Source organism: Drosophila grimshawi, unplaced genomic scaffold (assembly GCF_018153295.1).
Source record: "Drosophila grimshawi isolate 15287-2541.00 unplaced genomic scaffold, ASM1815329v1 contig_311, whole genome shotgun sequence".
In the NCBI taxonomy this organism is placed as follows: domain Eukaryota; kingdom Metazoa; phylum Arthropoda; class Insecta; order Diptera; family Drosophilidae; genus Drosophila; species Drosophila grimshawi.
The window spans coordinates 9,110,855-9,122,880 of NW_025063098.1; the positions used below are offsets into that span (position 1 = coordinate 9,110,855).

Below are 12,026 nucleotides of genomic sequence, written 5' to 3' on the forward strand. Positions count from 1 at the left end.
CCCCACCCACCACTGCCACCACTGCCACCTGTCCGCAAAGTGAAATGTTTTGCTCTTTAAACATCCACTGAGCCATTCGATTTCATGAACGCCACTTAGCGTGTGGCCTAATGGCGTTGGCAATAGCCCTGCTACAAGTACCTAGTAGCTGGTAGATGGTAGCTGGTAGCTGGTAGCTGTTGCCTGTTGGCTGTTAGCTGGTCATATGAATTGGCTTTTTGTTCCATTTTGGCCGCAATCGCATATTTAAATAGTTTGTTTTATGACGTTTACATTAGCGTCTCATTTTGCTAACAAGCAAAAAAAGAGAAACAAAAGTTTCTATTTTATGCGCAAAGTTCTTAAGCTATAAATGGGCAAAACGTTCGCTGGCCAGGTCACAGTTGGCCGCACGACACCAGAAACGCAACCACAACAGCCACCGCAAGGCGCACGGGTGTTATCCACATACATACCTCCCCCAAACAATACAGCTATCCACAAATATATATTAGCTCAAGTTCAAGCAGCTCGCTAGGTAAACAGCTTAAGGAGTACCGGCAATATGCGGAACTGCGCCTCCCTTGGATTATATGCGCTGCTAATCGTCGCCTGCTACTTGGACGCAACAGTTGGCCAGCCCCTCAAGCAGGATGAGGATCTGCCGCAGGCACAGACGGCCAGCGGAGCACGTTTTGCGAGACAAATCGGTGGCTATGGAGGCTACGGAGGCTACGGTGGCTATGGTGGCTATGGAGGCTATGGAGGCTATCCGAATTATGGCGGTGGATATGGCGGCTATGGCAATGCATTAGGTGGCTTGGGCGGCGGCTATGGCGGCGGCTATGGCGGTGCCATTGGCGGTATTGGAGGCGTTGGAGGTATTGGATATGGAGGATATGGAGGCTATGGAGGCTATGGAGGCTATGGAGGATATGGTGGATACGGTGGATTAGGCGGATATGGAGGATATGGCGGATATGGCTCACGTTATCCTTACTCATCATATGGGGGATATTATAATCGCCCTTATGGTGGTTATGGTGGTTACGGCGGCATCGGACTTTCACCATTCATGTAAAAAATCAACTTGTCAATCGAAATATATATGTATATAACTTTTTGATGTAAAACTACGTTGAAATGTTTGACTTTGTCTGCTTTTCGCTGGGTATTTACCCAATGTCCAGCTGAGTGTATCTTTTAGACTTGTTCCTTTGACTCGCTTTATTGCTCTGCGACTCAAAACGATAATCGCTTTCATTCATTAAAAGCTCGTGTGGCTCACCTCATTATTTGCCAACCTGAACGTTAACAAGTGCACTCAGTTGTGGCACACAGAACACGATAGCTACAGCTTAAGCAAATAGCACTGTGTGCCAGCAGGTTACTTCGAGGATGGGAATGGGGTACGTGGTTGCAGGGCCAGACAGGACATTAAGAGCTGCAACCTTTTTAGATTTTAATTACCGATACTGCGACAGTGCACTGTCAGCAAGACTCCAGCAGAGCGTCATTATCTTGTCGTTGTAGTGCCATTTAATTATAGTGACTTTAAACAAGTCGCATTGCTCATACGCACCGTTGCACAGCCTTGTCTCGCTCAGTGTAGGTAAACACAGTTGGTAAAAGCCAGATGAACCAATTGAAAAATAAGTAAAATAGCGACTAGTGCCAGACTCTATGGGTATTGACAGATAAACGATACCCTCACTAAATGATTGCAGCCAGAGGTTCTAAAATGTCACGAACGTTCAATACAGAAAATAGTTCAGTCAAAAAGTGTGCTAAACATTTCAATTTATCAAAATGAAAAATTAAATTTATAACGTATCTAAATTCTAAACTATCCTTTAGGTTGCCCTATTTTGTGTTGAAAATATATTTAAAAAAAAAATATTTGCAATTAGTTGCCTCGACACGCCACTTACAAATAAATACTTTGTGCGCAATTTTTTAACGCCATGTCCAGTGAATGGTCCATTCATGTGAGTTAACTTTTTATATATGTGAACGTATTTGTTTATCAACGGCTTTCAAATGCCCTCGCCGCCTGCTGTGTTTAAAATGGCAATCAGATAACACCTTTTTACCCTATTCAAAGGTAGCAGAGTGGTCCCTTTTATAAAGCTTTGAGTTGCTGCTGCATTGAAAACATTCTACATTTGCTTTTTTGTGCGTTGCTAACCAGAAAGATGAAAGCCGAAAAAAAAACTAAGCTGGAATTGCGTGGCTCACTGGTTCACTGGCTGACTGACTGGCAAACTGAATGGCTGCTGTGGTGCTGATAGACTGTATAAGCTTTATACATTCTTACGGTATATGGCCAACGGGTGGCTTTGGACTGTTTGCTATTTGTTAACACGGAAGCTTGTACAAAGTAGCATTAGGTAAAATGTATTGGCATTCGAGACTTAAGCCTTTCAGAGTTTACTATTGTATATTAGGCAAATTTTTACATTAGGATTTCAGTGGAAAAACAATAATTTGGATTCGCATTTGATACATACACAAAATAAATGCTTAATGCCTATAAGTTACTTCAATGCCTAATGCATCAAGAGACCTTGTGCAATATTAATATTGTAGGGTATTAAAACAGATTGGCCGTTAACTGATGGCACAACAGACAGGTTAAGATGAGAAGAAAGCGGTCGAGGTCAGGCCTCAACCAAAAACCTCGCACCCTTTGAGCGTGCAAATGCGCAAGCAACAGTTGTGTTTAGTTTTGAAAAGGACCGACCAAGGAGCTGATGCAGAAGCTCATACAAAGACAGCCCAGTCCGCAAGCAAAGCCGTAGCCAAACAGTTTAAAGCGCATTAAATTTATCTGATGGCTGATGGCTGATGGCTGTGTGTTGGATAATACATTGGCTGGCAGCCATTGGCCACTTGGCTTATCAATGCATTTTAAACGAGCGGCTCGTAAGCTGAATGTCGTTCAAATTAATGACAAATTAATATTAACAAAGCAATCGGCCATCACCCCGAAAACCAAACAAACCACAATTTACGTATACAACGGTGTCCGGCCAGTCAGCGATTTGGCTGGAATGTTACTTAATTGGAACTTAATGTGCATGGAATTGTTTACAAGTAACGCTTCGCAGCCAGCACTGAACGGGAACAATCAAGCAATGGCCCTTGGATAAGCACAGTGGCGACAGCTTTGAGCAACACTTCAAACGCTGAGGGTATGGGGAGGCTTAGAGAAAGAAAAATGCGTTTTAAAGTGACACTTGATGTAGGTAATGCGACAGCATAACAAGCCAAACAGCGAAACACAATAAAACGAAGTGAAATAAAAAAGTCCGCTCCTCGGACTGTACAATGCCCTTCCGCAAACACAAAAAGTACGCAAACAGTAAACAATTTAAGCATTCCTTTTGTTTCCATTACAATTTCAAGGAAGGAAGAAAACTTACACAATACAAGTGCACAATCAATAGACGGCCAAATTGGATGGCTGTGCCGCATATATGCACAATTAATATGCCATGCATTATATAGGCCATTAATAGCACTGGACAAACGCATCATGCCCTGCACCTACAGAAACTAGCATAAGAGGTATGATATAGTTGTGCAATTGCATTGGCGATTCTTGAAGCGTGCTATTTAACAAAGACTAGCAGTTACTATTGACAGCATTTGCTTAATGCAAATTATACAGGATATCTCAAGGTCGATCACATAAAAAGCAGTCAAGGTGTTTTGTTCCTTTTCTCTTTTTTTTCGTACAGAAATTGCAGAGCAGGGCTTTAATTTGTGCGAGATGCTCCCACTCATCAGATGGATAGCGAATCTGAGGGGGGAGAGGGAGTACATTATCTTAAGAGCTGCTCCTCGTTTGCTGTTACAATAAGTCCATGCGCTGCTGCGCAGTCGGCGTCGGCTTCGCAGTCAGAGACGCCACCATCAACGCTGTCCAGCGTTGACAGCTGTTACAGCTGCAGAAATATGCAAATTGGAAGGCGTTTTAATAGATAAAGAGCAGCGTGCCGCAGCCGCCCCCACGCAAAGCATAAGACGAAAAAAGGACACCAATGCACAATGGTGGAAAATGTATAAAAAAATTCTTAAAATATAAAGAATTTATATATATATTCTTGAAGAGCAGCAAAGTAGCCATAATAACGCCTTTGTTGCACATTGTGAAATGAAGTGATTAAAGCTCATAATCCCATTTGCATTAAATGGCTGAGCGAACATCGCAGCGAGCCATTTAAGAGTTATGGCACGGCATTAAAGATCAATAAAGATTTTAAATTGAAACCATTTATAAATGCTCATGTTCTTTAAACTAATGGCATACGAATACCATCTTTTTTTCTTTATTTCATATTTCGGGTCTACTTTAAACTAAGTAGTACAAGGCATATTTTGCCCATCGTTCCCCATTTCCCGTTTTTTGTTAGCCGTTTAATATGTGAACGTGTGGGTGTGTTTCGCTGTTCTTTTTATTTTTTTTTGTTTTTTTTTGTTTTTGTTTTTTTTCTCTTCTGGAGGGAGTCTGCTGTGTTTGGGTCTGCTGACTGAATGCCGTTGACACTACGCACAGCACGCAGGCGGCAAATCAACTTAAAATGCAAAATAAAAATGCTAACTTTCGGTCGTTTGTTATTTACGCCGAACACAAACTGTAGTTAGTTGCGTTGTCATGGCCCGGCCGGTTCAAGTTGAGTCGACTCGAGTCGAGGCTCACGCCTGAAGAGCCGCGCCCCGCATCCGAGTCCGTGTCCGTGTCCGTGTGTCCGCATCCGTGCCCAATCCTGTTGCGCTCTTTACGCTCTACAGCTCCTTTTTACGCCAAAGCGATGCGTTGTTGTTTTTTGGGGTGCCCGCTTAGATGCCCTTTTTTTGTTGTGCTGTTCGCATACTTTTTTGTTTTCTTTTCTTTTTTTGTTGTTTTTGCTGTTGTTGTGCCTTAACACTAAATTGACTTTTAATGCAAAATAAACCAAAATAATGTATTGCGTAATTTTCTTTAAAGAATTTTTACATTAGCATTTCAAAAGAGATTTCTCTACTCTGTTTTCGCCCTCAGCGTTGAGCGCTGTCTTCGTTACCTACCATTACCCCGTCCTCGCCCCAGCCCATGCCATTTTCCCTCTCTCTCCTTTGATTTCAGTTGTCCATTTTGTGCGAAACGCAAAAGGAGCAAGGGCTAAGGGAAAAGCACCTTTCCTGATGCCTGGCTAAACGCGACATTTAATGTTGCGTGAGGATAATCCAATCTGCTTGACATGAATTTTAATTTGCATTGAGTAATTAGCCGGAGTTCATTTGCCTGGACAGTGAACGATACGAACAAGAGCTACGTTCAAAATAGAGAGAGGAAAAAAGAAACCTACAACAGTTCCAGTTAGCCATCGTCAAAGTCGTTGTCGTCCAGCAAAATGCTAAATAGAATTAGTCTGAAGTCGCCTCTTTTGCTCTTTTCTCTTTTCTTTTTCTTTTTCTTTTTTATTCTTATTTTTATTTTTTTTTTGTGTGTCTGCTACTTTGTCTGGTTCAAGGGGACACACACATACACATACAAACAAACGTTTGGTTGATTTCGTACAAATTGAACTAATTTTGCTTTCGGGGCCAAAACCTGAAATTTTCTTTCGGTTGGCACATTTGCTGATTACGCTCGTCCTGCTCGTCAGTCAGGCAATTGAAACAAACAATAAAACGTGCGCTTTTCTTAATTCAAAACAGCCGGAGTACGAAAATAAAGGCACTTTTGACAGCAGAAACAGAAAAAAAAAAAACAAAAACGTAGAAAATAAAAGAAAAAGAAAAACAAAAACAATCACCAAATAAGAGATTGAATTTCTGCTTCTCTGCACTTTAATTTGCGTGCTGCAACCCAAAAATACACACGCGTTCGTCGAAATATCACGCATACGCCGCGTATTTTGTCACAAAATATGTATGCATGTGAGCGGGCTTACACATAAACAAACGCAATCAATGCACAAATATTCCACAGAGTAGACAGGAAAATAATAAATAAATGCATAATGGTTTGCAAATGACAAAATATTGCAGCGAAAATCGACAAAATATTAACACACACACCCACACACACACACCCACACACACACACCCACACACACACACCCACACACACAAACAGGAACACATAAGTGACGCAAGCGCGTCAATGCTCACAGTTCCTCAGATGCCATAGGCAATGTTACACTCAATCCTACAACGAGTCCCTCTTCCGCCCCCTTTCCCGTTATCTACCGCCCACTGTGTGCTCCCCGCAGTGGCAGACCCAAAACTGGATGCGGCTGCAACATCCAGCGGCACATAAGCCGCGACAAATTATTGCGTTTCATGCCACAAAATTTCATTAAACGGAAACGCAATCAAGCCTTGCTTATGCGCCTGACCGCATTGTTTGCCACCCACCCTTACATCCCACACTGCGTGTTAGGTCTGTGACAAAAATGCATTTGTATATATATGGGTGCGAATGTTAGTTAAAATGCAAAGCCACAATGCCAAACGCTTATGCGTTGCCGTTGTCGTTGTCGCTGTGAAATGAACTGTGTGGAGCGGGTTTTGTGGGTAAATTAACTCAATTTTTGGTATGATTTGATGATAATTTGATTAGACAACTGCCCATTACGCAACGTCGCGACGTAACGCTGTTCTCTCTCTCTCTCTTTCCCATTGCTTGTCTCGTAATAAGGATGCGCTTATAGCCACATGGGAGCAGCAAAAATATTGCGCATAGGGTCACAGGACATACAATAGCAAAGCATCCTGCATTCTGTGAACTGAGTCCGCAACAGAGAGCGGCATGCGCAAATTACGTTCCATGTATGAATGCTAATGGGAAATGATAATGAACATTTACAAGTTCCACAAGTGCTTTACGTAAATGAATAACCAGCAAAACGATGAGTGCGCAAATTACCGACATGTCACTAACAACAACAACTGCAACGACAGCACAGCAACCAAAATCCCAACAACAGAAACCTGTAATGTTCTGCAAAGTGTATGGAGCTACTCAAAGCGATTATGCAAATTATTTTAGAACATTTGAATTTTTATACTTATATTTGTCATGACTGCAATTATGGTTACCTGATTGAAAGTGCATATTGTATTGAACTTAACAAAGTTATTATAATTTTAATCAAGTCATCAAATTACTAATCGATCTCGGTCATGGATTGGCATAATAACATTTTAGCTAAACTACACAGTACGGTTATCAGATTTCTAATTATATCCTGAATTCAATTAAATCCAATTATGGTGCGAACAAGCACGATGGCTGTAGTCGAGTGAGCTCGTCTACGAATTACCCATTACTCAGCTCTTAAATAAATATTGAGTTTGAATGTCAAACTTCCGTTTAAAAAGGCATATACTTTCTCGGGCTGGAAAGGCTTCCTTCTGCCAATTATATACTTTTGCATACAATTAAATATTTTTACCCATGGCCTAAACAGTTCTCAGTATTGCTTAGTCCAATAAATCGCGATAGATTCTATAACATTAGTTTTATGTAGCCTAGCTAATTATTTTTTATTTATTTATTGATCACTTATAAGATATGACACATTCATAATCTTTAGTCAAAGATAAAATGATTTTAAATAATTAATTTTTATTCCAGCCTTTTCATTTATACATTGTAAATAGGGATTGTTGTCTAATATTTTTGATTATAATCCCTAATAATCTTTTATTTTGTGCAAATATTGACTTAATATGAACACATTTGAATGTACAACACCATAAACACCTAGCATAAAGAGCCTCAATGTTTGTATTGCCTGTTCTGGTATATTTTTAATGAGTATAAGCTTGTGGTCTTTGCCTTTGGCTACATTATAAAACAGCTGTTTTTGTTGGCTTTTGATTATTGTTGTTCACCTTGTTTGTTGATGCTGCTGCATTTATAGTCAATGCTTAATTTCATTGCGCAAATAATTTAATTAAAAAATATCTGCGTACACGCAATTTGCAAGCAATTTAAACAAAAACAAACAAAAATCAATTTAATTAAAGCGTCATTTTAATTACACCAACAATGCATTGCAACACCAAATAGTTATAGTCTAGTTTTACGCACTTTGTTCTTCGGTTTTAACTGAGTTTAAAGCCAAATCTGAACGTCATTTTAAGCCGACTTCAAGTTACTTCCCTTGCCGAGCATATTGAATTCAAGTAGGATTTGCTTTTGGCATGCAATTTATTAATTATATTGTAGGCTTTTATCAAATGAAATTTTCTACGCAAACTCTATGCGGGTTGCTTCAAGTTGAGCAGCAGCAGCAACAGCAACAGCAATAGCAACACCAACACGAACAACATTGTACTTGATGACACTAAATAAAAGATTTTACACTGTTGATTTTTGCGCTTTTTTGGGAACTTTGCACGTTGCATTGCACTTGATCTGTGTGCCAAACGTTACAACGAAACTTCAGCGGGAAGCAAGACAGACCTAGACCCGGTGCCAGAGTCAAGCTCAGGTCTAGAACTGGAGCTGCACTAGCTTGTATTGGGAGTATGAAGGAGTAGTTTTCTGGCAGCAGCTGCACTTGTTTGTAGCACACAATCAGCTCGTTTCATTTTATTGCCAACGTAGAGTCGTTGAGCGGCGCCAACATAGTCAACAGAGTTGCCTGCCTCTCCTGTTGCCTCACTGGCTGGTTCCTCATCGCTGGTGCTGTTGTCGTCGACGATGACTAGACACAAGACTTGACAGCAAAGCAAAATTGTATTTACATTCAATTAGTGCCAACAAAATTGTCTTTGGCTGCCTGTCGTCGACTGCGCCTAGTTCCAGGCCAAGATACGGACTAGGGCAAGTTATTTTTTTCTATTTTTTTTGTGTAACCGGGCTGAGCGTAAATTACATTTTGCTATGAGTCTTCAATGTGGATGGGATGGTGGTATGGTTGTATATGTGACCCCTTGAGTTGAAGCTAAGTAATGTAAAATTTATTTTAAATAAACTGAAAATATGTTTTGGCCCCCCTTCTTTGGCTCGACTTTGCCCCCCATTGGCTGCTTATTTCTTGCCAAGCATTTTATTTATGCATAACAAAGCACCACTTAAATCTGCTCAGCTTTTTTGGTTGCTTTGCTTCCACTGCTGCAACGGCTGCTGCTGCTGCTGCTGCTGCTGCTGCTGCTGCTGCTGCTGCTGCTGCTTATGCTGCTTTTTGAAACTTTGCAATCTGCATGCCAAGTTGTCGACATTTTCAAACAAACCATCGGGAAAGTGGCTTGCATTTAATGGGTAAGGGACGGACGGGACGGTTGGTTGCAAAAGATGCATCAGTGCGGGGAGTGGGGCAATGTCAGGGAAAGAAATGGTGCGACAGGCAAACCGTGTGCAGAGTGCAAGTGCCTGCGCATTTATAACTTTTCAACTGTTGTATGAAATTTTACAAATTAGATTCATTTCTATGCATTGAAATGCATTTGCAAACTTTGCTGCAGAAAGTTACTCCAATATTTGCACACATGGCAAGTAAACTACTGAATGAATGCGTTTGTAAAATACATTTGCAGGTCTGCCATGCAGTCACATCTGACTCACTAACGGGCTAACAGTCTATACAGACTATGGGATCGCTGAATACTAATATAGAACTGGCAGAGTCGATGCTGAAAGTGAACCGACCCGGGACAGACAGAGACTCGGCATGCCAAAACTCAGTCCATTAGTTTGACAGTTTATAAAGAAACATGTACGAAAGTTCTACATAGTATGTGCAATTTCATTAATACAAAACTTGGTTGAAGAACCAAAACCAGCGTCTTTGGCGCAATTTTTGTTAATTTTAACTTTGACAGGAAAAAAGTTTTTAAAAAACAAAATTAAAAAATAAAAATAAATAAATAGACCTGAACTCTGAAATGCCAGAAATTGAAATGTGAAAACTCAAACATTCCAGTGATAAGGAACGAAAAAAAAAACCCAACTCGAACATCATTCAGAGCATCAAAGCCAGAAACTCAGCATCAATGGCAGCAGCTACACCAAAATGGATGATGGGGATGGGATAGCGGCTAAGCGACTTTGATGCTGGCATTGACTTGCCCCGCACACCACGACATCATCATAATTAATTAAAAAAGTTTTTTAAATCAATTTTCAAATGTCCCAATGACTGGATATTTGATGAGCCATGGGGCAAAAATCAGCTGAATACATTTCAAAAGACATAGCATGACGAAGTCAAATGCTATTTTCAATGCACTGCAAATTAATTTTCACTAAGCATAATTTCGTTAAAACAAAAAAAAAAAAAAGCAAAAAAGAACACTCATATTTGAAAGGAGAATTCAATTACAGAGTGTGCAGAATCCGCATCATTTGGCATAGAAAAATGTGAATCTAAAAGTCCATAACCGCCAGTGTCAAATTTCCCACGCCTCTCGCTCCAAGAGCATCATGCAATACTAGATCCTTTTTCAAGTTTCAATAGCAAAGAGGCAAACAGAGAATTTTTAATTAGTTTAGCTTGTTATCACTTCCTAAATGCAAAGGGAGCTGAACAATTGTGAACAATTCGCAGCAATTCATGTCTCATAATTACAATTACACTTACACTGGCAAAGCAAATTCTTTTTAAATAATGCAAATAATACTCCGTTGCATGTTTAAGAACTGACTGCAAAAATCAATGCAATTTAAAAATTTAAAATGCCAATTTAATGGCCAAAAACAGCGCTGAAAACACTCATAAAAAGTCTGCGGCAGAAGCAGCTTCCATATGCCATTAAAAAAATTGAAAATGCAGTCCTTATGCAGCTGCAAACAGGGCACTCTTGTTGTTGTATTTGTTGTTGTTCTTGTTATGTTTAATGTTCTTGTTGTAGCTGTTTTTATGCATTAGTGCCAACATGAGAGTGCTTGTGGTGCTCCTTGCGCTTGTGATAGTGTGTGTGGTTGTGCGTGTGTGTGTGTGTGTGTGTGTGCTCCTCTTCACATCAAATCAAAAATGCCAGCCATAGGGGCAATGCATTTTCATTTAACCCGCGCGCGAAAACTAATTCAACAAAAATAACCCAGAATGTTAAATTTGCTGTGCTTGTCAAATCACAACAGCGAGATACCGCTTAGTCCCATGAGTATACACTCAGCAATCAGAAATACCGCCTTGAATTTTAGAGAATCGCCATACTTTCGGCATAACATATATATTTCTGATAATTAGAAAAGATGCCTGCCTTTATAAATTTGCAACGCGTGTGGTATGCTTAGAAATTATTTCTAAAATAAAAAAATAATAAACTAATTTTCTAATCGCATTCCAGAGTAGTATATTTTATTTATCTAGCTCTAAATTGAAGTTTATTTCAAAAAGAGCTTGCGTAAAGAAGTTATGGTTAGTTAGAAAGACACATTTATATGCACTCATTTTGAAGCAAATGAAATAGTTATTTGAGAAACTTTTTTATAGTTTAGTTTTATTGCGATGACCAAAAACTAACACATACGCATAATGGTCTCCAAATGCAAAAATAATTCGTCCATGTTGACAAAGATTCTGTATGCTTTAAAAAATAAAATGCCAATTTAAAACAGAACATGTTTAAATAAGATAAAAACTATGGATCAGCTATGGTATTAGAAATACATACATGTATTTCACAATTACAAAGACTAAATTTTACCATATAATTTCTAAGATATTTGGTATAAAAAAAAAAACAAAACACAATTATTTTTGAGAAAGTGTTTTTCAATTGGTTTTCAACTACTCGCACCAATTGCATATATTCGATTGAACAAATCAACATTAAGAATGCAATTGCATAGGAACAATGGTCTCCAGGTGCAAAATTAATGGGTTCACATTGACAAAGCCTCCTTACGCTGCTCGCCAGAGTCATTTGCACAAGTACACAAATAATATACCCCTCAGGTTCAGCGCTTGAGTATTCCACGAAAACACACACTGAATAAATGCGGAGGCAGACAGAGGAACAGAGGGAGACAGTAAGAGTACATAAATAAATACTTGAGTAAACATTTACGACTCTCTTGTAGAATTATAAGCAGCGCCCGA

General features: G+C 39.6%; 1 protein-coding gene across 1 annotated transcript; it reads left to right on the forward strand.

Annotated features, from left to right (window-relative positions):
• The first annotated feature begins 367 nt into the window (after positions 1-367).
• On the forward strand, positions 368-1,060 carry LOC6563621 (keratin-associated protein 19-2). The gene is made up of 2 exons (XM_032736948.1): positions 368-716; positions 861-1,060. Exons 1-2 carry the CDS (start codon positions 545-547, stop codon positions 1,058-1,060), a joined length of 372 nt encoding a protein of 123 aa, XP_032592839.1. The 5' UTR covers positions 368-544.
• The last annotated feature ends 10,966 nt before the right edge of the window (positions 1,061-12,026 follow it).